Consider the following 26879-nt stretch of genomic DNA (forward strand, 5'->3'; position numbering starts at 1 on the left):
AAGTGACACATTTTGAGACAATGACATATCAAAGAAATAATATAAATGATGTTTGAAAATGAACGACTTGTATAACCTGAACATGAAGCAGCGAAACGATTCCGCAGTCACCCTTCAAGTCCAGATATGGAATTTTCCCTTTTAAAAGCAAAAATATTCATTTTGTGTATATGGGACACGAATCAGTACCTATAAGACCAGGCAGATGAAAAATTGTGTTTAGGAACATGAAAATGATGGTGGGAAATTTATGTTCATGAACACGCACACATGCATGTGCGTGTGTACACACACAAAAAGAAAAAATTGTATCCAGAAAAAAGTCACTGGACTAGAGGTCATGACTATTTTGAAAACTTCTGTGAGACTGTGCTGTACAGACTGAGTCTGTACTCCCTGAGGCCTCAGTCAAAGTAAAACAAAGTCCATTCTCTTTCAAAGTAAAAGTTTTGCCTTTTGAAATGTTTTGGTTGGCACAACTTTTACTTTGAAGGTGAACATTGTCCATTTCCATTCTGAACTGCAATTTTTTTAAGTTTCACCACAGCTCGTAGAGTAGTTGGTGAGAGTTTGCATACAAGTCGGTGTCTACCTTGCAACCTATGGGCGACTGCTAGCAACCAAAGCAATCTATGCAGACATTTTTTCCCTTTTAAAATTTGAAAATTTCAATTTTGTCTACAGGTTTATGATTCAGAATGTATTTGACTTGACAAATGAAAAATCATGTTGAGGAACACAAAAATAAGGGGAAATTTAGCTTGAGGGAAAAAAAAAGACAAAATTCATGTCCAGAAACAGGAATTAATACATTAGAGGTCATGACTATTGGTGCTGTCTTTGGACTGCACTGAATAGTTACACATGCATGAAGGCTTACTTAAATTAGGTATGCTAATCAACACTAACAATTGTACAAGCTCAATAACAAATAGAATATTTAAAAAAAACTGTAGCTAAATTACATAAATTACTCTTCCATACATCATATTTCAAATTCTAGCAAACAATCTTTTTTTTTTTGTCAATTATCCATGAAAATCCACCAGAACATTCTAAAAATTGCTTATAATAAGTTTTTACCTTTGACATTACACCTAAAATGTATTAAATAAAAATAAAAAACAATACCAACACTGATTATTTTGGACATTAATATCTTTTCTCTTTTATTAAGACAAGAACTCTTCATTGTTTTGTAAAAATGTCTATTTATGAACCAATACAAAATGTGTATGGGAATGTGGAACTCCTCTTCTCCATTAATACACATTAACATTTCCCAAGTACAGCAGAGAGACAAAAAGAATCAATCTGAAAACAATGACTGGTGAAACAAAACTTTTTGGGAATCAAAAGGCGGTGGTGTGTTGAAATTGACAGAAGTACAGCCACAACAAGTTCTGATCCTGCTTCATTCCAAAAAACATTGTACTCTTTATGATCTATGTTAGCACAAAGCAATACTTAACACATCTTTTACAGTGCACCAAATATTAAGGAAAATACATAAAACATGTACAACATATAAGCAAAATATCTCACCATTTTTGCTTTTGGACCTAAAATTATTTGTTGTAATTTATTTAATGAATGCATTGTACTTGCTTTTATGTCATTGATAGGTGGGGCCTAAATTTTGCATTCTACCTGAGATGCAGTCACATCAGTCAGCAAGGCATGAACCTGAGACAGGACATTAGCAACAGAATTTAATGGTCCACTTTTTTTTAAACTTCAATGGGTATTTAATGGAAAATAAAATGATATGTACAATAACCTTATCATTCTGCTATGCACTTAAAATCCTGAATAATTAAGCACATTTAAATATTTCTTTCCAGTTTCTTATTTTGGAAATTTGGGAAAAAAAAAAAAAAAAAAAAATCTTATTATAAAGTAAAGCATTTTGAGTAACACTCCTGGCATTCCAATCTGCAAAAGGTTTAATATTCACAAATAAAATATTAATGTATCAGCCTTAGGGAGAAGACAATATTCAGTTCTATTCCTTTATTGGCAAGTACATATTTTGAAGTCTGATCTAAATCAAAGCTGCCACATGTCACTGAAGCAAAATAGTGCTCACTGGAAAATACAAATCACACAATATCAGTCTTACAGATGAACGTGACATCTGCTCTGTGATTCATAAAGCAACAATAACAAGTCAATTAATAGTTTAATCAGACACCAGACCGTGAAACATTTACCTAATCAGTTCCCCACCCCACCCCCACCCACCCGTCTATTAACAAACACAAAACAGTGTCGTCAGCATACAGTGTTAATCTTGTGGTAAAATTACTTCGTGAGTCCAGAACTTCTGAAAATTAACTCAACAAGAAACAGATGGAGAGAGTTGGACACATCTTTGATTTTTGTCTGCAACATCTCTCCCGTAACTCCCCATCTACAACTACTACATCCAAAACTAAAAATATATCCACACCTCCTCCCATCACACTTCCTGTGCTCTAAAATCACCCCGAAATTAAACATTTTTAAATGCACAGATGGTCAAGAAAGCATAATTTGCACTGTGAATTTCACAAGAGCTTTGTCTAATGCCTTTGGACACCCCAAATCTAAACATGGAACGGCTGAATGTTGTCTTCATGCATGACCATGAAATATTAAAGCTATCACATTGGTAATGTGTCACAATACGAGTTGCGCATTAAGAAAATCCAATCAAATGCTTTAACATCACAATGAAGCGTTAAATCATAGTGAGTGTACACATGGCAAGCAACACCTTTAAGTACGAAGCCATCCATAAATGCTCCAAATAGTGGTGGATTGGAAAAGTGGTGTTCAGCAACACTTTCAGTTGATTGATTCAAAAAACATTTTTCCTATCAAAATTACAAAGAGTAATTTTAAGGGGGGGAAAAAGGTCTGACAGGACTGATTCATAGTAATTTTGAAACATAGTTACATTTTATTACAAAACCCAAGGGAATCAAAGAGCAGGTTTGGGAGCTGTTATTTGTCTATGCTTAACAGTTTTTACATCAGATTGCTGTAATTTTACTTACTGTCATAATTCAAAAATCATGCATCATTGTATGCGTATGTGACATTTTTAATTCTCATCAGGTGCCTTCTCAATGCATAAGCATTGGGATTATTTTGCAGATTTTTTAAAAATGCATTCAGTGCAAGGCTTAACTGCACCAATTTGCCAGGTGCAGCATTTAACAATACTCACCTCTACATTTCTGATTGTTTATAACTCCAAGGTACAGAAAATGTAAACCTAATGGCCACGTGATTAGGTAACCCTTGTTAGCAACACATTGGGCCCTGTTTGCCTTCAGAACTGGCTTAATTTTTCATGGCATAGATTCAAGAAGGCCCATATTGACATGATAGCTGCACACAGTTGCTGCAGCTTTGTCAGCTGAACATCTATGATGTCACTTTCCTGTTCCACCACATCCCAAATGTGTTCTGTTGGCTTGAGATCCTTTGGTTTGCCAAGTTCAAGAAACCAGTTTGAGATGATCTGCTGGAAGCAACCATCAGAAGATGGAAACACTCTGGTCATAAAGGGCTTGATAAGGTCAGCAGCAATACTCATGTAGGCTGGCTGTGGTGTTTAAACAGTGCTCAGCTGGCAGTAAGGGGCCCAAAGCATGGCGTGAAAATGTCTCTTACACGATTACACCAACAGCCTGAACCGTTGACAGAAGACAAAATGGTTGTTTTCATCTTGTTTATGCCAAATTCTGACCCTACTATCCAAATGTCGCAGCAGAAATCGAGACTCATCTGAACAATTTTTTTTCATTGCGTACCCCTAGTTTGCTGTTCTTAGCTAATTGGAGTGGCACCTGGTGTGGTCTTCTGCTGCTGTAGCCCATCTGCTTCATGGTTCAAAGTGCTTTGCATTCACCGAAGTTCTTCTCCATACCTTTGTTGTAATAAGTGGTCGTTTGAGTTACTGTTGCCTTCCTATCATCTGACCCCCTGCATTGACAAGGCATCTTCACCCAGAGAACTGCTGCTCACTGGATATTTTCTCCTTTTTAGACCATTCTCTGTAAATCCTAGAGATGGTTGTGCGGGAAAATCCCAGCAGATCAGCAGTTTCTGAAACACGCAGACCAACTCATCAACCATGCTGTGTTCAGAGTCACTTAAATCAATTTTCTTTCCCCATTCTGATGCTTGGCTTGAACTTTAGCAGGTCATCTTAACCGTGTCTATATGCCTAAATGCACCGAGTTGCAGCCATGTGATTGGCTGATTATTTGCAGTACTGTACCTAATGAAGTGGCCAACAATTGTATATTATTCTTTTCAAACTTTGCTTTTGTGACCAGTGTTCCTTTTTTACAGTCAATAACAAGTAACATAAGTAACTTCATCCTCTACATCCTCTACTCTTTATCCTTTACATTGCAATGTATATCAATAAACAAGCAAACATTGGTATCTCTGATTTTGCACTGAAATAAAATGAGTACTTTTTCAACAGTAAATGGATGACAGATTAACATTAAAAATAAAATAATTAACTACCACCTTTTCCTTTACTTATATTATTTAGTTTGTCCACTTGACTCTAGTTTTTTAAAACTTCAGAACAGCTTTACTTAAAAAAAGAACAAGAAACAAAACAAAACATGGGCATAAATGAAGCTCCAAAGTAAGACTGGAAAAACTGCTGCTGTCACTGTTTGGTTCATGTTGAGTTTGTCATTTGTGTTGAGAAATGTTCAAAATGTGATGTAATATCATAACAGAAAAAGCCATGAAATAAATAAGCTTTCAGTGTTTCAAACTCTTCAAAGTGTACACTGTAGCTGAGACCTCCAACTTTATCCACCCACAGCTGTCACATGGAGAAAGGATTCATTAAGCATGTTGCTTGCTGTGCGAACACATAATAATGAGAAACAATGTCACCGGTAAACCCACATTGCTATGATTAACACCAAGGAGCACAACATGTGTATTATGTCATCTTATAAACAGTTAATTACTTTTGGCGTCCTCGGTGCTCCCAAACTAACATAGCAAAACTGATTCTCATTGGATTTTGGCAGATTGTACATAAAGCATAATAGAGAAGCAAAAACAACAGGAGCTTATATGCAAAACTAATATTTTGGAGTTCATAAATTGATGAACTGGAGCAAAACTATACACATTACATGGGCAAAAGTACCGGGTCACCTACTAATTACACCTATGCTGATGTTAATGTCAGAGGAGGGTTGGAGCTCTGTAACTTTGTGGCTGAGTTCCTGTGGTTCCAGTGCTTCCTCTTTCCAATAATACCACTTACAGCAGATGTGGAATGTCCAGGAGGGATGAAATTTCACAAACTGACTCGCTGCAGCGGCGATCCTATTACGGTACCACGCTCAAATTCAGTGAGCTCTTTAGAACGACCCAACTTTAACAAATGTTTCTAAAGGCAGACTGCATGGCTAAGTCCTTGATTTTATATACCTGTGGCAATAACGGGACTGAAACCTGAATTCAAAGATTAAGAGGCTGTGTGGCCCAATACTTTAGTCCATGTAGTGTATCGTTAGCCACATAGCACAATTAGCTAAGTCATTTTTAGGCTAAATTGAGATATCTGTCTAAATGACTCTATAATTTTAACAGAGCATAGTTAGGCGGATATCTCAGTTTGGCCAAAACATCAGCAATCAGCAATTCTGCTATGAGGTTAATGGTATGTTTGGATGGGGGTGAATGGTTTGTCTCTCAGAACATTCCAGTTTGAAGACACGCACTTTCCATAAACATTTCCTTACTTTACAGTTTGACAAAACTGACAACGATGAACGTGATATGGTAAAATTCACAAAGGTACTCCATTGTAATTCTAGTAAGTTGTAAAAAATATTTCTTAGTAAGGATTAGTGTACAATACAGTTGTGATTCCATTGGGTTGATTTACATTGGATTGTGTGTCTATGAGATAATGTGAACCTGCTAATGGGAGGACCTTGACAGCTATGTATTGTGTAGCTTATGTACCCATTAAATGTAAATTAAATTTAAATGGGCTTCAGTCTGGAGTTTTATTAAGGCTGGCGTTCTACTTGGAAAACTTGCTGTATGGCATACACTACACCAGCAATGTTAGCTGCTGATTGGCAAATATTAACACCAAATATTTTTTCCAACAGCCTTTTATTACCGAGGCATCTTGACTAAGGATGTGTCAAAACAATTTTAGGACAATTTACATTTTCTTACTGTCTCATTTATAATAAAAAATATTCTAGGGTGAGAGCAGATGGAAATCAATTGAAAACCAACATTACAACTCAATAAAAGCCGGTGGGAAGACAGGCTTTCCATTCAGTCAAATAGAAGAAAAATAATACAGAGCAGAGGAAGAAATCAAAATAATGAAATGGCAGCGCAGCGAGGAAAAAAAAATAATGCACTACTTCTTTTCACTAAGGAATGTAATGCCTTAAAAGACAGTAATACAGAAGTGTATCTGCTCTGCAAAAACAAACCGAGGTTTTTAAATTTCAAATTGGACCGGCCTGTTCAAATGGGAACATCATTTTATATTAAGCTTTCTGCCATTTTTTTTTAGTTGTGTTTCTTTTTGTGGTGTCATGTGTGGTCCAGTACAACAAGCCTGTTTCTCATTTATGTCCTTTGTACAATGATATGTAAAGCATTCCATGCATTTTTAGAGCTGTCAAAACTTCAGGGGAGAAAGAGAAGAAAGTAATGGCTTGAGACAAATCACAGTATACTGGAAAGAGTTTTTGTTATGCAGGAGAGGATCTGCTTGTGCAGACACATTAAGAGAAATTAATAAAGTGGCTGTGTAATTTTACCCTCATACAAAAGCCAACGGCACACTGATAATTACGAGGTGGAAAGATGAAACGGGAAAAGGGGAGCAACAAGGTTATGCAAATGATGATCAACACAAATGCAAAATATGGGTAGAACAAAAAAATTTAGAACAAGGCACAGAATTTTCTGCAAATGGTTGAACTAAATAAAATTTGTACCAGCAGTTAGGGAGGTGTTGAATGGTGAAGCTCTCTACAGTGATTTCTGGCACACCCTCCCACCCTCTACCCATCCCCTTTCTGTATACTGAAAACCCCAAACCCTAACATTTTTAGCCTTTTTTGATTTCGATTTTTTTTTAAACACACAAAACATTCCATCTACATCTGCAGACTAGACTAGACAACGGCTTAAAACCAGGCCTTTTTTTTTTTTTAAATGCCTCGTCTCTTCTACCCCTCAACCCCTCTACTGATCCAATTCAAACCCCTCTGTCAACCCCCACCTCTTTCCCCTTTCCCCATCCCAAAAAACCCTTCAGTGTCCCAAGAAGGACACTGGAGGTGAGGGGTCCTGTTTGAATTAGATGTAGTACTCCTTCTTTTCATCAGAATTGGTGTGGCCACCCTCAGCATTGATGATGGCTGTATCTGCATCCGCTGCGTCGTCTGCTCCTTTGGCTTCATGTGTGAAGTAGGTACCTGAGGAGGAGAGGATGGAGGACAGTGTCACGAACTGGATAATAGCCTGCTGCTCAGATGATACAAAAGATTAAAATGTGGCTCTCCATCTCTCAGCACCCAATTATGCAAATCCTTCACTGTGTGACCATTTACATATACCGAACACCAGCAAGCTGCAATATTCAGATTACACAGCATTTCCCCTCGTTTTCCTTTATGATTGGCACATGAAAATCAGGGTTTCAAAATGATCTTGAGTGTCAGGGAGAGCGTTCCTCACACCTTCAAATTAACCTTGTCAAGTTCACACAAAAAGGGACTCGCCAGCCACTTCAAAACTAATTTACAAGAGTTATTCACAGCCTATCAAAGTAGAGGTGATGATGACAATATTTTAGATAGAATGAGAGACAGTAGTGCCACATAAAAAGCACAAATGCTGTTTGAAAACAAGGTGCTGTAGTGCTGTAAAAAAAAAAAAAAAAGGCTGTCTTATAATCCTGTCCTGAGAAAAGAAAGTGCACTCTCTTTCATTTCTCAGGTTTTATGTGTTTTTTCAGGACATAATAAAAAAGTAATCTAGTCCTTAGCAGGTCTTAAATTGATTAAAATACAACCCGAGATGAACAACACATGACATATTACAATGTGTCATGATTTATTTAACAGAAATTAAACCAAAAAGCAGAAGCAGTATGTGAAAAACTAAGTACACCCCATGATTCGTAGCTTTTAGAACCATCTTTAGCAGCCATCTTTTTAGAGAGAAGAGTTTTTCTCCTGGCAACTGTTCCAAACAAGCCATTCTTCTGTCTTTTTATAATTGTGCCATCATGAACTTTAACATTTAAAATGCTAACTGAGGCTTGAAGTATCTGAGATGAAGCTCTTGGGGGTTTTGTAGTTACTCTGAGTATTGCATAATCTGAGCTTGGGGTGAATTTGCTGGAACATCCTCTTCACCTTATCTCTCCTTTGGTGGAAGCTCATTTCTGCCTATCGTATCCACAATCTCATTCTTTCAGTCACTGCCAAAAGTTCGTGATCATAGGTGAGGGTAGGGACGTAGATCAACCAGTAAATCGACAGTTTCGCTTTTATGCTCAGTTCTCTCATCACTGCCGCAGCTCCAATCCATTTCTCAATCTCCTGCTCCCTTCTCCCCTCCCTCATGAACAAGTCAGCGAGATACTTAAACTCCTCCACGGGCAGCAACTCATCCCTGACCCGGAGTGGGCACTCCACCCTTTCCCGGCCGAGGACCATGGCCTCAGACTTAGAGGTGTTAATTCTCGTACCTGCTGCTTCACACTCGGCTGCAAACCACTCCAGTGCAACTTGGAGGCCACCACCTGATGAAGCCAACAGAACAACATCATCCACCCCAGGGGTCCTGCCATCAAGGTGTTGTCTAACTACCTCAGTGACCTCAACCGCAGTGATGGGTGAGTCATCACTTTGAGGTCCTCAAAGTATTCCTTCCAACACCTGACTATATCCTCAGTTGAAGTTAGCAGTGCCCCACCAGCACTATACACCGTGTGAGAGGAGCACTGCTTTTCTCTCTGGATTCGCCTGATGGTTTGCTAGAATTGCTGTTCTTACTGAGTTCTCACTAAACTCCTGCCACATGTATGCATGTTTTATAAATATATATATATATATATATATATATATATATATATATATATATATATATATATATATATATATATATATATATATATATATGCTTAATGTGTCTCAGTTTGGGTAGAAGCAGCTTGGTTTGAACAGTAATATTTTGTGGTCCTCCAACCTTATCTTCAGTTAATACAAATCTGCTGCTTCGCTTACTCTCAGGGTCGCTTTAGGTAAGTGTGATGTTGAGTAATTATTGGAAAGTTTTTAATAGAGATAGTTAAAATTTGCCTCAGACAATAATTCTTTTCTAATTCAAATTTTCCTGAGTGACTGCTGCAATCTCACATCTCAAATTTCCTCTGCATAGGTGCAGCAACCGAATGACACCCCAAAAAAGGAGAAAAACCTCCCTCCTTGTGATTATTATTATTATTCTGTCATGAATATTTATACTTGGCCTCTAGGCACTCTAACTTGTAAAATGTTTACCTCTCATAATATACACAATTAGTCAAAGTGGCCTGAATTTTATTTGCACTTGCATCTTATTGCTGTTTTAAATTGAAAACATGTTGGGAATCACCCAAGAGGAAAACAGCATTGTGACAATAATTCTCAAGTGAACACTAAAGGATAATTCCAGTTTATTACAGCTTATATTTCATTATTTTGCCATCAGTTTCAATAACAATGCACGAGCCAAAGTAACTGCTGAGATGTGGAACCAGCAAAGATAGACTTGTCAAGATTTGGCTGATCTCACAGGCTGTAAAATGCCAAAGGTTTAGCAAGATTGTCCAAATTATTTGCAAAATAGGCCTGAAGTGGACCTGCAATACTTTCCCCTTGCTTTTCTGTTTTCCTTACAAAGGTCAAATCCCACATTGGGTCAAAGTTGAAGAAGTTGGTCTGTAAGGTGTAATCAATGTTTGGACAGTAATTTCAAAGTTGCTTTCTCCTCCAAATATTCTATATTGCCAAAAGGATTCACTCACCCATCCAAATCATTGAATTCAGGTGTTCCAATCACTTCCATGGCCACAGGTGTATCAAACCAAGCAGCTAGGCATGCAGACTGCTTCTACAAATATCAGTGAAAGAATGGGTTGCTCTCAGGAGCTCAGTGAATTCCAGCGTGATAGGATGCCACCTGTGCAACATGTCCAGTGGTGAAATTTTCTTGCTACTAAGTATTCCACTGCCAACTCTTCGTGGTATTACAACAAAGTGGAAGCATTTGGGAATGACAGTAACTCAGCCACAAGTGGTAAGTTCCAGTTCCAGTGAACAGAACTCTTAATGCTGCAGCATACAAAAACATTTTGGACAAATTGATGCTCCCAACTTTGTGGGAACAGTTTGGGGGATGGCCCCTTCCTGTTCCAACATGACTGCACAAAGCAAGGTCCAAGACATGATGATCAAGTTTGGTGTGGAAGAACTTGACTGGCCTGCACAAAGTCCTGAGCTCAGCCTGATAGAACACCTTTGGGATAAATTAGAGCGAAGACTGTGAGCCAGGCCTTCTCTCCAACATCAGTGTCTGACCTCACAAATGTGCTTCTGGAAGAATTGTCAAAAATTCCCATAAACACTCCTAAACCTTGTGGAAAGCCTTCCCAGAAGATTTGAAGCTGTTATAGCTGCAAAGGGTGGGCCAACATCCTATTAAAACCTATGGACTAAGAATGGGACATCACTAAAGTTCATATGTGTGTGAAGGCAGACGAGTGAATTCTTTTGGCAATGTAGTGTAAGTTTGAGCAACCTGGGGGTGTTGTTTGTGATTCCTCTGATTGAGGAATAAACTAATAAACTAGAATTGTAATAAACTAGAATTATCTTTGAAAATCTGCCCTGCTACACTTGGCTAACCAACAGTGGGGCTGCATCACATGGTTGTGTGCTTGGTCTTCAGTGTTAATAAGTCACATTAGAGTCAGTCATCTAGACAGAGGACATTTTTGTGGGGAGATCTGGCAAAGACAGACAAGAGCACTTATATGAATTACTGGAGCTATTGCAAACCTCACTGCCTCAAAGTTTAACTGTACCACTAAGATCTACCAGCAAACAGCTGGCATGTTTACATTAAAATTGAGCTTCTGAACACAAATGTGAGGAACAACTCGAAGTTCAGCATGACTATAAAATAAAAACTCATTTCCTCTACACTTTTAATTTGCCTCATTTACTGTACTTCCTCTCTAAAAGCGGTTAATGTACCCAATTCCATTTCCTCCTGCATAAGAAACATCAAAGTGTGAAATGTGTTATAGATTATAATTATTTCTCTGTTATGAGGGCGTCATACAAGATTTGTTATAGTATGCAGCAGGACTGCATGAAAAATGTAATTTTACTCATCATCAGTAACCCGTAGCCCTAATAGCTGTCTTTCCATCATTTGGATAGCATCCATCCATTGATGTAATAAGTCGTTTTTGCAGAAACAAAGTAAAGAGGCTACACTTGACAAACTGCCTGCTGGGATAGATAATACTTAAGAGGAAAGCTGCTGTGAAATAGCAGCTATTTCTTAAAAAAATGATACACACATGCAGCACATACACTCACAGCCCCCTTTTAGGTACACCTTGGTAATAGCAAGTTAGACCCTATTTTGCCTTCAGAAGTGCCTTAATTGTTTGTAGCATAGATTCAACAAGGTGCTGTAAATATTCCTCAGAGAATTTGGTCCATATTGACATGATAGCATCACACGGTTGCTGTAGATTTGTCTTCTGAACATCTATCATGTGACTCTCCTGTTCCACCACATCCTAAAGGTGCTCTACTGGATTGAGATCTGGTGATTGTGGAGGCCATTTGAGTGCAGTGAACTCGTTGTCATGATCAAGAAACCAGTTTGAGATGATCTGAGCTTTGGGACATGGCTGGAAGCAGCCATCAGAAGATGGGTACACTGTGGTCATGGAGGGATGGACATACTCAGGTAGGATGTGGTATTTAGACAATGCTCAATTGGTACTAAGGGGCCCAAAGTATGGTGTGAAAATAACCCCCACACCATTAAACCAGCAGCAGCCTGAACCACTGATACAAGGCAGGATGAATCCATGCTTTCATGTTGTTTACACCAAAATTCTGACCCTACGCTTCAAATGTTAGAAAAGAGTGTTACCCGGTGTGGTCTTCTGTGGTTTCTTGCTTCTGCAGAAAAAAAGCTCTTCTGCAATACTGTACCTCGGTTGTGTCAAGTGGTTAGCTGAGTTACTGTTGCCGTTGCTTTCCTATCAGCTCAAAGCATTCTGGTCATTGACTTCTAGCCTCTGGTATCAACAAGGAACTGTCTGCCAGAGAACTGCTGCTCACTGGATATTTTCTCATCTTTGGACTATTTTCTGTCAACACTAGAGATGACTGTGCAGGAAAATCTAGTGGATCAGCAATTTCTGAAATACTCAGAACAGCCTGCTCACACCAACAACCACGCCACATTGCTGTGATGCTCAGGTTGAGCTTCAGCAGGTCATGTTGACCATGACTACATCCCTAAAAGCATTCAGCTACTGCCATGTGATTGACTGATTACATATTTGTACTAATGAACAGTTGTATCTCACAAAGTGGCCGTGAGTGTACTTAATAAATAAAATGTAAACATATAGCAAATACTTTGTCCTTGTTTTTAGACATTTCCTATATCATGTGTATACAGAAAGTATACGCATGATATACTTTCTGTATACACAGAAACTATAATGTATACAGAAAGTATACTTTCTGTATACAGTATTAAGTTTAGTCTGCTGTTTTATTTTTTCACTTACTGTGTAGTGAATATTTACAGCTGCTGTACATAGTTTCATATAGGTTAACAGGCTGAATCCACTGTGAAGTATATTTATATGTATTTATCTGCAGCATTCCAATAGTCTGATAAGTAATATATTTATGCATATTGTAAACATGTCAGTACAAATATAAATGTGTCATTACTGGTTATAAAACTGTGGTTTTGGCTCTACTACCTTTGTGTCTTGCAAAGTAGCGACCCAAGACAATGAGTAGACAGAGCATGGCAAACACGACCACAGCCACCACTCCTCCAATAACTGCATGGTCCACTGTTCTGGGTGCTCCCTCTCCGGCTCGTGAATCTGAGTGGGAAAGAAAAACAAAATCAATAACAGTACTACTAAAACTTCTCCTCACACTGAGGCAAAAGCAATCAGTCACCAAAATCCCTACCACACAGTCTGCCAGTTACAGTGACTGAAATGTAGATTATACTTAATGCAAGGCATTTAAATGTAGGAACTTTGGAGCTGCAGTGCCTAAAATGCACTGTGTTAACAAAACTGAAGCTTTGGGCTTAACCCATATACTCCAGTAAATCCAGAGCTGTTCGGTCAACCATCATGACTGTGCTTCTAAAGAAATGAATCTATTACTGCTTTACTTTTCCTGACTGATGCCATTGGAAGAAATAACACACATAGACACAAATGTCGGTAGTCTTGAGCAGATATTTCATGTACGTGTCCTTTGGTGGAAAAACATGTTGACACTGGTCCTTCCATAATCATATGGAGGTCCAGAGGGGTGCACTGAGAAGCAAGTTTGACATAGCAAGTGTTTCTTTGTGTTAGCCCAGTCAGGCATAATAGGTATCACAAGGGTGGTTATCAGCTTCCTTTGTTAAAGCAGGCTTTCTGCTTCAGGCTCTGCATGCGTTCACATAAAAGGGGGGCGTTTGACGCATTCGACATTTCTTCTAAATGGACCGATCAAGACCAACCAACTTCAGTCAGAAGGAACAGTACAGGGAGAGTTATGAAGAATATTAAAAAGTTATTATGGCAAAAGGAACAATGGCGCTGCAAATAAGGAGAGAGAAGGATCGTTAATCTTTTAAAGTCTTGACTTAATATATATATTTACCTCTTAGTACACGCTTATTTTTACCATTTTTTTTTAACTTTGAAATTTAAAAATCAAACTTCATGCGAGAAAAGGGATCTCAGATCACTAAAGTAGGCAGAATCAGGGAAATCAAATTCAATTTTTGACCAAATCATATTACTACACTGCTTTGTTCAGTGATAATACGGCTTATATGACTCAAGGTTGCATATGTAGAGAATCTACATTCCACTTAGAGCACGTTGTCAGGATAAGAAATAGTGGAAAATAGTGATGCTTACAGCTGACATTAAGACTGAGAACCTGCTCTGGAGCAGGACATACGGATTTCTATGTTACCAACACCAAACCCCAATTATAATTCAACCAAAATCTTCCAAGTTATAAGTCCAAATCTCGTGGATTTGGTCTAAGTCCTGATAGTTGGTAACTCTAACCCTACCCTATATTTTGGAGAACTATAATAAAGGCAAAATGTACTTTTTTAGAAAAAAGTTTTTCATGCGTGTCATTTACTGTGATTATTTTCTTTGTTCCCTAATTGCCAAATTGGGATTGCCTAGGATTAGAGGTAGGGTTAGAGTTGGGGTCATCACCAAAAAGTTAATGCAGTGACACACATTGTGTGTTACACTGTGCAATTTGTGTTGTTTTGATTGTTCCATAGTTGTACTCCCACAAGATTTTTTTTTTTACTGAGTTCAGTCTGGCTCCTTTGTCTCTTGCTGACATTTTAATAACCACTGTACAAAATTGCCACAACAATAACTGTTTGGATTGCAATCAAGAATTGATTAAGAATAACCATAGTCATACCAGACGAGAAATCATTCAGTATTGTACCTTTCATTAAGAATGTACTTGCCATTGTTTGTGTATCATTGTGAGGTTTAATGATTAGAAAAAAAAAGGCTTTAGATTTTTTTATTTTTTATATGCAACCATACCCACAACAAAACAAACTTTCACAAATTATTAACAGAGTGATGATAGCTGATAACGTTTCAGGGCAGCAGTTAGGTTCCCCGTGACTGGAAGCCCCCTGAAGCTCTCGGTTGTAATGCTGTGTGAAAGCTATTGATCATGTGTAGGGATCCATGACAACCTCAAGTTAATATCCATTTGCCGATGTGATTGGTCCTTCATGGGACAAAGCATGGGGATATTTTCCCCTCTCACATTATGTTATAGTTATAGGAGGGTGAGTGGCTGCTGGAGAGAAGATTCACATGGCTGAATGCTGCACTGAGATCTGACCCGAACGTCATTCTCATTCATGAAGCACATTTGTATTCAACATAATGTACACATTACAGGTACATTTATGTGCTTTTAGCTTATTTTGATACCATTATACCAACCTTCATTTCCACACTAATGTCCCCCCCTTTTTTTTTTACACATCTACTGAAGTCTGGAAACTGAACAACGTCCAGTTCTTAGCATTCTGTTCACGCATGAAGCAGACCTTCCGCCCCACCATCCATTAGCTGAAGTAACTCACTAAAAACCCCTCCACATGCTTCTCCAGCCTAGTTCTACACGGGGGATTTGCTGAGTGAGCTCCAGAAAACAGAAAGAGCCTGGCTGCAATTGATTAACGAATAATAGAAACAGAGAGAGAAACATCATGGATACCATCCCTACACACCTGCATTACCCAACCTGAAGGAATGAAGTAGGGAGTGGGGAGGGCAGTGCAGTGCTACCTGTCAAACTCAACAAAACATTACCTGATAGATCTAATAGGTTATTTTGACTTCAGATTTTCTTTTTTAGTGCTGGGCAGATTCAATTAAACTGAGCAGGAATCCTTCTGACATCCAATTCTCTCTTGTCAGGCTGCAAGAGCTTTGCTTTAACACACTTTCCTATTACGATGTTAATGTGGGCTTTGGCTTTGAGGGAGGTGAGATTACGTGTCTGTGGTGTGGTCAGGTTGGTGGAGGTGGATCGGACGGTTGCAGAGGATCAGTCGTGATTGCCTATATGAAGGTTTTCCTCTTTAAATTAATTTAAGATGAAAGGAAGGCGGAATATCAAAGTCTCCGCAAGTCTTTGAATAATATTATATTGCTACAGTACTTAGAATAATAGGCCCCGCCTCATGGATTTACATGCATAAAATTAAGTCTTTTTCCTTACAGGAGGTATATGTGTGTAAACTGTGGTCTGGCACTAGGAGGAAGATTTGGGGGTTTATAAAACAGTAAAGTTTTTACGTTTTTAGAGCAGGCATTTTCTTAATATGTAAGTTTTAGCAATTTTATCTTGCTTTGTCAAAGTACTAAGAACCCAGGTTGTGACATGTTCAAAAAATATCAGGTATGCACCAGTCAGATATTTAAATATCAGTGCAATACAGACTCAAAAAGCTAGTTCCAGTATCCGTGACAAAGGGCTGATGTGTTCTATTTCTCCAATGGCTCAGTCAAAGGAGGATAAAAATAGGACGGTAGCCTCTTTGCGACTAGGAAAAATCTACAGTTACACAGTAAGTGCACTGAATTTTTCCACATTTAGCGCCCACTTGTAAGTAGTTGTGGTGACTACCTGGCCAACCAGAAGTTGAGCGTGCAATACCCTCAAACTCTGGGTAACCACTTTTGATTGTAAGACATTTGCAGAGCTTCCCTGGTGGAAGGCCACCTGTCTCCACACAATCATGGCCCAACTCGAACCGACTGCAATCACTCACAAGGTTTGAAAATGATTACCATTTAATTTATAAAAGCGGACAGTTTGTCAATATGTTGTAATCAGTCTGTGTTGATAAGAGCAACTGGTTGCATTCTGGTTATATTCATATATAAAAGCAAGGTTGCTGAGAGTCTGTGCCATTTTGCAGTTTAGTTGCCACCCTGCACCAACTATGCCACTATTTTTGGAGCAGTTTCTGTTTCTTTTGTTTCTTTAGGTTCTGGCTGCACTCTGAATCTAAGTTCTTAATATATATTTCTGTGTGTATAGACGGCAACCGATTTGCAACAGATATCAACAGACTTGCAATTTTTACAGGTGACTTAATCGTGCTATCATCACAAACAGACTGCGTGCCAACTTGACTGCATCCAATTGCTCGTCCTCATTAGTTTCACTTGTTTCTAATTGCTTCTACCTGTGTCTTGTTCCCAATCCTCAATCACTCCTGTCATTTGTTATACAGTCTTGTCTTTCCCTACATGTATGTTTTGTTAGGTTGATTCCCTCTTCTTATTCCCTTTGCTTCTTTGTGCATGCCTGGACTTTTGAATTTATAGCTTTCCTTAGATTCAACTCTAAGGAATGTTTTCATCAGCTATTAAAGCTTGCTTTGGTTGAATTATTCTGCCTCCAGTGTCCTGCATTTGTGTCCTCTCATCTGTGAATCATGACAGTCGCAGCAGCATTGAATTCTTGGTAGAATGACAAAGCCAACAATTTTTGTCTTAATCAAACCAAAAAGCAGAAAAATGTTCTGCTTTTAATGAGGCCTGTTTGCAAGCCAAAACTGTGTTAAAGTGCTGTCAATTTCTGGAAGCACTCAGTCCCAGTGATACCATATAAAGCAATTTGCATGTCATACCAGTGAGTATCACTTATGAGCAATTACTGTCACCCAGTAAAACATAGTACATTTGCGTTATTATCTCACATTGGAAGTCAAACTTCAAATTGCATGGGTCATTGTTTTAGCAATCAAAGGAGTACAAATTCAAAACAATTTCAAGTTTTGCCTTTCCATAAAAGTCACTTCCATCATGAATAAATAGCATCTAAGATTCACATCAAAATGGGAATTGTGACAGTCTATTCCCTGTAGCGCAGCACTTTGTATTAATTACAAAACAAGAGAAAAGCAAAACCATAGTTACAGTAAGCACTTCCACAAACAATAATATCCCAAAGCAACCACAGCCATTTAAAAATCATATTAAAGAGCCAAGGTACAATCTAGCTCTCAATCCGACCAAAGTTCATCTACAAGCAAGTCATAGCACTGCCTCTAGGGCCAGCACTCAAAATAAGATTAAAAAACTTAGATTTCCCTGCAACTTGTACTTCTACTACATATGCACAAAGTTAAACAATGCTACAGCTTCATTTATCATCCATCCATCCATCCATCCATCCATCCTCTTCTGCTTATCCAATTCAGGGTCTCTCTGTGTTAGCCTTGTGACAGAATGGCCACTTACTTATAAAAAAACAAGGTACACCTACACATATTGTATATCCTTGCATCAATAACAAACAGAGACATACGCCTGTCACCAGACAGCTGGTTCTTTGGCCGCAGAGATGAAACAATTGCCATCTTTGCCTTTATCGAATTCTCCTTTAGTTATTGATTCAAGTGCTTTGAGTGCTACAGTATGCCTCTCTTTTATAATGCCTCTGATCCATCTGATGCATATTATGGAAACAGTGTTCAAATTTCCCACACAAGATGGCCCCACCCAGTCCACACAGCGATGGTTACGCCTTTGTATAATTGATACAATGGTTTTGATACCAGGGATGTGAAAAGCTTGTATTAGTTGTTTCTAAAAGGAGTCCGAAGTGAACTTGAATGCTACACATTGGACACATTAGCTCCTATAGCAGCGCCACTAATGAAACCGGCAGAATCTTTTAAATCACTGGTAAAGCTGTTTAGTGTGTTGATGAGGCCAAATGGGTTATTAAACTGCTTAATGTAGCTTTACTTGGTTGCTGCAGCATATTCTAAAAAAGAAACATTCATCTCAGAATGGAATAGCAAGCAGAGTTAGCAAACATCATAAGGAAAAAAAATGTAATCACTTCATAAGCTAGAGTACTACTTTACGTTTAGAGGTTACGAACCATATACTATACTGTCACCACAGAATGTAATTATAAATGGTTGATCAGGAGTGGTTTATCAAAAAATGTATCCACATGGCTAAACTGAGAATCCAACTGTCAATCAAATATGGCCATTTTAGAAACATCCACCTTATTTGGAAATGTGAACTATCTCATTTCATAGGACATGTTGACAGAGGCTTGATGTGAAACAGAGGAGATCTCCTAATTGGATCTTCTAATCTGCTAATTAAGCATTAGTGATTTCACTGGTGTGCCCATACTGCCTGTAGATAGAGGGGCAATCAGAATAACAGCAGTGCTATGTGGGTGGGGTGTCATAAGAGCACACTGGCTTGTCAAGATCCACTTCCATTGCCAACAACACTCTCGGTTAAAGAGTGAATGTAATTAAAGTCCCAATGAACCCATTCATTGAACCTATTTAAAAATGTCAGTTAAATCTTTTGCCTCTCGGGTAGTGCACTGCACTGCTTACATACAGAGTGACTTGGCCTAAGAGTTATTGAGTCTTTTTCAAAATGCCAAAAAAGGGTGTCATTTTTAAAAAGACACAATGGTAACGCCATTTGAAATACTGAGCAGATAAAGAAAGTAGCTAGACGGTCATCTAAAGTTGAAAGTGAAATGCTCATATAAAACTTTTTTTTTTGGCTTTAATGACCTTGGCTGACTCTGAAGCATGTTTGTGATTCAAAAGTCCTCATTACTTTTGATGTATGCTATAGTAAATGAAAAAAACTAAAAGACTAGAGGAGCTAAACTGCATATATTGTTCAAAAAAATACTCCAGCAAGTCAGCAGTGCACTTCAACGAAGTAGGAAGGCTTGTTGGCAAGCTTAAAGGAGACAGAAATGAAAATACAATGGTCAAAATTGACACAGTAGAGCCTGAGATATCCTGGCTGTTATTCCATTGTATGGGCAGGAATCCAAAAATAATGGATCATACATATCTGCAATATAACCTTTATATTTTCATGCATTCCACTACTAACTGGGAACCCTGATGGCACTTTCGGGGACATTACCAACTCCACATAATGGACATAATGAACAGACAAAATGTTCTGATGCCTATTGGTGCAGGCAACACATTTCAGACAAAGATCTTAAGAAATTTCTTCAAAAGGCAAAGGGATCTGTGGGAACAGTGTAGTGATGACCACTTGAGAATTGAAGTAAAGTTTATAAAAGCTGGGCCAGTACCAGAGAAAAAAAAAACTCTATTATATTGAAGGCATCTTAAGGGCAGTACACACTGGCAGTGTATAACCTCATTCAAAAGAAATGTGCCTATTCTAGCCCAGATCGAACTGGTTCCACCATTTCCACCATAATAAAAAACTGGTACCAAAAAGGTTGCATCCAACCTCAAAATTCAGAACCACAGACAAAATGTTTTTGGGAAGTTTAACTGCAGAAATTCATTGGAAATTGACTGGGAGATGTGGCTCACAAAGTGTGTTCATCATGATTTTCTTCCCATGGAAGTTGCTGCAGGTTCTGCAGGTAAAACTATGCCTGTTTCACTAACTGCTACATTTAAACTAGGGAAAACAATGGTTGGACAATGAGGCATGAAAATAATTACTGCGACTGTGTACAACCAGCTTGAGATTTCTTTGCTTTTGAAATGGCTGCTTCAAAAACAGGGACCACGTCCGCAACCACTCAGTCAGTTGCTGTCTTCAAAGTGATTTTGGTGCTGCGAGATGGCGTTAAAATGGCAATCAGATGGAGTCAGTCTGCTATCAGTTTGTGATTGGATGGGTTCAAGGTGGCAATTACATTCAATCTGTTTGTGATAATATGGCGAGTAACTGTGATAAATCAGTGAAAATCACAAATCTGTTACAAATTTGTTGCAGTGTATATACACAGAAACATTATATTAAACCAAAATTCATATTAACTACTTCAATTCAGAGTCAAGCCAGAACCTCAGAGAAACAGAAATTCTGATATAGAAATTTCTCCAAAAATAGTGAAGTAGTTGCTGCAGCATGGAGATTTAACTGCAGAATGACATACATGTTCAGCAGCCTTGCTTTTAATATAGGAACATAAACAGAATATGATAAATTAGCAACCAGTTGAGTTGAGTCTGATTTTGCACAGACGAGTTACCCTCATCGCTGCAAACTCACTCAGATTGATTGCACTCTGCTGGAAACATGTCTGTGTTTATAAATCAGATGGCGATTATTTGCAAACCTTCGCCAGTCTGTCTGAGAGTAACTACAGTCAGTCTGAGTTGCACTGAGATTGGAGACAGGTTGCATCCAAAGTGGTTGCCCAGAGGATGTGGGTGGTAGTTGCAACTACTTGCAATCGATCGTCAAATGTGAAAAAATTGTTTCTACTGTAGTTGCAAGGAGGTTGCTCTCCTATTGTTATGTTCTTTTTTTAAGGCAGAACTACCTTCCCTGTCTGTGTCCTTCTATCAGGATATAAGCTGCAACACTTTACAACAGCAATAATTTAAATAGAATTGCACCTTTTGGCTCAGGTATCTTTGACCAACTCGTCTGTTTACTTGCATGCCTGGTAGTGGTAGGGTCACCAAATGATAGAAAACTCTGCATTTGGCTGGTATTTGCTTCACCAGTCACAGTACTGATGTTGAACTAGTACTTATGCAAAGATTTTAGAAGAAAAATACCCGTGCTACAACAGAATGCATGTTGTACAACCAGCATGCAACCAGGTATTCTATTTTTTACCCTTTTGTCTTCAGTCTCACATGCTGATATAACATCAGACAACAGGCAACGTGCCTGGCTTCGCTTAGTGATTGTGACACCTGTCATCAAAGGGGCTGTGTTGTGGACAAAAAGCTGAAATTGGAATTTGCCAGTAATTGAAACTAAACTACCCAACCATGACAGGGTTTCTGGTACTGCTGCCGTCAGGACCTTAAAAAACAAACAACTTCCAAACGAATCACAGAAGTGTACAGGCGGGTTACAAAGCTTTCAAATTTGTCCTTTGGAAGTCAAAAACATATTATTTCTACACTCAGCTGCACCTGAAATGTCATGTAACTACACAGCACAGTTGCCAGAAATCAAGCTCTAACATCATTTTACCGTATTTAAATAAGACCGTGCACAAGCAACAGTGCCATTTATTTTCTTTAATTTCTTTTGACAAAAAGGTGTAATTAGTAGTTATACTCAGGCGTTATCTACTGAAAATAACACACTCCCACTGTTCAATTTAAAGTCTCTTTCTGGCACACACTTCTGGGCCCAATTTTAAAATAGAACGCTCAAACCCATCTGAAAAAGAAACTTGCTTACTGTTTAAACAGAGTACTGAATATCATCTAATTTACACCTAGGGCTGAGATGTGCGTGGGAGAGTAAAATGAAACAAAAGAAGCTGGTATTCCTTTTTTGTGGTATTTCTTGTGTAATGTAAACCTTTGTCCATGTAATGAATTCCATTTTCTGTGTCAAACAATATAGTCACGAGAAGGAAAGCAAATGTTCCAACTCCTTGCAAAAATAAGCCAACAGTGCATTACCTCCTTAGAAACCTTGCACTTTTTTTTTTTTTTTAATCTGATGGAGCTATTCATCATTTATCTAATCATGGCCAGTCTTCATCCAAAACGTAATATAATTATGGTCTATAACTGTTCTCAGGATATTAAGCTGTATCTAGGCCACGGCTAGCTCAATAAACACCTTCTAATAATGGCTTTTAGTGGTCTCAGGAGTGACTTATTCTAACACAGTGAGGACTCTCTATGGCTCCCAAGGCCAAATGAGTTTGCAGCTTGTTGCAGAGATGCACATCAGTCCTGTTAATGGGGACACTGTTTGGGGAAAAAAAAAAAAAATCTTAGTAGAGATTCTTTCCATCCACCAGATTGCTCACTCTTCTTTCACATGTGATTATCACCCCCCCTCCGCCAACACTCTCCTCCCACCCCGCTGTCACTGTGCGGTCTCAGCTATCCCAACAACTGTTGAAAATCTCATGAAGAGTTACTGGATGCTCGTGGTTGAAAGGTGGCCAGAAGCCGGGTCTCTGCACATAAGCTTGTGTCTGATGTGTCTTTTAAAACTTAACATCTGAGTACTCCTATGAATTAGAAAACATCTCTGACTTTGACAGAGATAAGGTCAAAATAACTCAATGACATATTTATTATAAAGAAAATGCCAAGATGTAACTCAACATCAAAAAACATAAGACTACCTCCCACTAAAGAGAAAAACTCTTGTCAAGGTCAAATTCACAGAAATAGGAGGTCTTGAAATTAATGGAGTGCTGAAGTCAAGTCCTTTGTCTCCTCTGCTCTTGGCATATTGATAATAACAACAGAAGAGACTCTGTGTATCCTGGTGTTGTGAGACAGAATAGTATCAGTGAAATGACATCGGGGGCTTTGTGTGGATCTGTGTACACAGCAGACAGAGCCCTGGGTGAAGGAACTGTGCCAAGAAAATGAAGGGCTAATCCTGGAAAAGAAGCCAAGACAATGGCTACATTTACATACATGCAGTAAACAGACTCTAAAACAGTCTCTGGTCAAGGCTGTACTGAGAGATGAGGGGTTTACATAAATCCCTCATAGTTTACCTCTTTGACTCTGCCTCTGAAAAATTAAAACAACACATTTAAGGATATTTCTCCTTCTTTGTAAACATAAAATAGGTTTGAGTGCCTTTTGGAAGACAAATTTTATCAGTATACAGGCTGGTAATATAAGCCCAAAGGTTAATGTTTGGTTAAGTTTGGTTGGCTGGAAGTAAAAGTTATTCAAACATGCATAAAATGCATTTTGTGCACAGCGGTGCAGAATCTAAAGACAAAATCACAAGACTTTGGGTAAAGATGGATGCCAAGCAGTGTATTTCTTTGTTATCACGGTCCCTAATGCGTGCCTCGTCATGCTGTTCTTGCTGTCTTTGAGGAGCAGTGTTGTGGCACAATCTCTGTGAGGTGTACAGTAGCAATGCTGACAAAAACCTGCCATGATAATAAAATCCTTTAGCGAGGCTGAGCGCATGGTGTCGGCCTCTAATCCAAGCCTCACCTCAAAAGAAATTCAGACCGGCTTACATGCATGGATGGTGTTAGGAAAAAGAGAATGAAAATGTGCTGCATTTCACACACAGTGCAGCTCACACTGTAGCCAGATATTGTATCGGTGCTGCTAAAAGTGAGTAAAGCCAGTGGCAAGGGATAATCTCAGATACTGGGTTTGTCTCATTTGCATAAAATACTAAGTTTACAGCCTGTTCTCATTCTCAACTCATCACATATAGATGCTTGCCCAGTATGTGACTCATAGGCATAGACGTTTTAATGCACTGGGTACCCCTCCAGTGTCATTTTTCTATGTGCAGGGCAGTCTGACTAACAGAAGCCTGTCAAGGTCTGAAATAGCTGCCTAGGGTGTCAAACACTGCCCATTTGTCAGAACTGTTGGTGTATTAGTGATACACCCATAGTGTCCTTTTTCACTGATCCTTATTGTGGCATTCACCAGAACAGTCACATGGGTCTCGTACCCAACTCATCACATATTGACACTTGTTGATGAACTTGTTGTCATACACTGCTCAAAAAAAATTAAAGGAACACTTTTTATTCAGAGTATAACATCAAGTCAATTAAACGTCTTGAATATTGATCTGGTCAGTTAAGTAGCAGAGGGGGTCGTTAATCAGTTTCAGCTGCTTTGGTGTTAATGAAATTAACAACAGGTGCACTAGAGGGGCAACAAAGAGACAACCACCAAAACAGGAATGGTTTTACAGGTGGAGGACACTGACATTTTTGTTTCCCTTCTCATCTTTTCTGATTGATTTTTCTCTAGTTTTGCATTTGGCTTGGGTCAGTGTCACTACTGGTAGCATGAGGCGATACCTGGACCCTACAGAGGTTGCACCGGTAGTCCAGCTCCTCCAGGATGGGACATCAATACCTGTCATTGCCAGAAGATTTGCTGCGTCTCCCAGCAGATTCATTATTAGAACATATTACTATGTTTTGGTCCATCCGATGCTGCCAGGTTGCACCTCAGCCTGTCCAGGAGCTCAGTGATGCCCTGGTCCAGATCTGGGAGGAGATCGCCCAGGATATCACCTGTTGTCTCACTGTCAGGCATGCATACAAGCATGCGGAGGCCATACAAACGGTTGAGTACCATTCTGAGTTGCTGCAATTAAATTTCAGCAGAATGAACTTCAGCCTCTGTAGGTTGATAATTTTCATTTCTATCAAACGATGTGGCATGCTTTCATTCCTAACACATTACCCAGTCCATATCAATATAGATATACGGCATGATTTTTTTTCCATTGAGATTTGATGTGTTTTCCAAATGTTCCTTTAATTTTTTTGAGCAGTATATTTAAATCCACTGGGTAGGAGTATTTTCTTTTGCTAAACATAACCCAAATATAATACGTTTCTTTCAGTGCCAAAACCAAATGAAACACAGTACAAAACACTAAGCTTCTAAACTGATCCCTTCTTTTTTTTTTCAATTGTGGAAGGTATTGGCTCACACAGGCCTAGAGACCTGCTGGCAACCATCTGGCAACCTCCAGTCCCTAGAGAAAAATGTGTATTCCCTGCAAGGTGAAGCTGTATGCAACGAGGTATACCATGCTGCACCCAAAGGCTCCTTGTGATTGCTTTGGTTGCTAGCAGATTGCCAGGAAGACCCCAACAAGCTGTAAAGGAACTTCAAAAAAGTAAGACATAAAAAGGAAACAGTGAATATTCACCTTCAAAGTAAAGGTTGTGCCTGTAATATGTTGACTACAGCATTAAGCTGCAACTTTTACTTTAAAGGCGAACATTCTCTGTTTCCTTTTTGTGTCATTGTAACCCAGTAGAGAAAGCGTCCCCTTTTCTCTTCTTTTATTTATATCAATACACTTGTACTGTTTTATTTTGAAAAACCTTTATTTTGAAAAGAGGAAGTGTGATTCCCTCGTCTTAACCTTACTTCCGGTCTCGCTATATGCGGCACTTTGAACTGAAGGTGGCAGGCTGTAGACCCGCTGTGCTGAACTTTATCAGTCATATTGTTGATGGAACAGGAGCTAGAGAGGCTGTGTGGCTGACCGTCGCCGTGTCCTTATTGATACCTCATCTTGGCTAGGTTTGATTTGCTGATTAAGAAGTTGGATTGGATTGCTGGATCGCATCCTTGGATTCTCTCCGGACGGAGATGGCGAGCCTATGCCCAGAGCAGAACTGAACATTGGTCGAGGAGTCCCCTTCTTCTCTTCTGTGTTAACATCTACGTGGTAACAATACAAACCACTGACTGAAAAAAGGAGCTGAACTTGAAAGACAAACATATTTTGACTTGACTAACGACCAAAAGGACAAAGCTGAAATACTGAGCTCAGTAAGACTGTGTTTTGATTTTGATATGCCGGCTTGTTGTTATTATTATTGTTCTGATTACGTTGTGTTGTTATTTCATTTTTGCTCAAAATAATAACTGTCTTTTGCTCATTTGCTGCCTCCAGCCAATTCATTTCGCACTCACCTTGATTCCATTGTACTCCTGCCGAACCTAGCATCTGGTCTAAGATAATTGAGTTGTTCTGAGGTACTTAATAAGTCAGGGGTTACAAATATAAAATGGCGAGCCAGCCAGGAGACTTTTTCTCTTTTTTCCTGACGTCGCATTAAGCTTTAACCTACTAAAAATGGATATTATTGAACGTAAATCTGTTAAGGTCCCCAATGCGGTGATAGTGAGTGAAATGGCTGGAGATGAGCAAACTGAGGAAGTGGCTGAGTTCTTGAAACAGTTTGGGTCAATCTCACGAGTCATAAAAATAGACGATAGTAAATCTAAGTTCTTCCAAAGTGTTATTTTTGAGTACAACTCAGGTATTGCCATTAGTGCTCTTGAGCCATTGCCATGTACCCATGTATCCAACAGCGGGGATAGTTATAGGATACAATCGCTTGCCAGTGTTTACACGCACTGTGTGGGAAATGATACGACCAAGTCATATCTCACTGAAATCAAAAACCTAGCTAAGATGAGTGGCAGAGATTTTGCAGATG

The 26879-nt window shown here is 38.8% G+C and overlaps 1 protein-coding gene across 4 annotated transcripts in view; it reads right to left on the minus strand.

Moving 5' to 3' along the window:
• Positions 1-2247: 2247 nt before the first annotated feature.
• The window catches only part of cadm1a (cell adhesion molecule 1a), a 491156-nt gene continuing 466524 nt past the window's right edge, over positions 2248-26879 (minus strand). For all 4 annotated transcript variants that reach the window (XM_030745617.1, XM_030745616.1, XM_030745614.1 and 1 more), the window contains 2 exons: positions 13094-13222; positions 2248-7493 (listed from right to left, as the gene is read on the minus strand). In XM_030745617.1, the coding sequence (XP_030601477.1) occupies positions 7375-7493; positions 13094-13222 (248 nt within the window). In that variant the 3' untranslated portion in view covers positions 2248-7374. The remainder of the gene's footprint in view (positions 7494-13093; positions 13223-26879) is intronic.

This window comes from Archocentrus centrarchus, chromosome 14 (genome assembly GCF_007364275.1).
Source record: "Archocentrus centrarchus isolate MPI-CPG fArcCen1 chromosome 14, fArcCen1, whole genome shotgun sequence".
Classification (NCBI taxonomy): domain Eukaryota; kingdom Metazoa; phylum Chordata; class Actinopteri; order Cichliformes; family Cichlidae; genus Archocentrus; species Archocentrus centrarchus.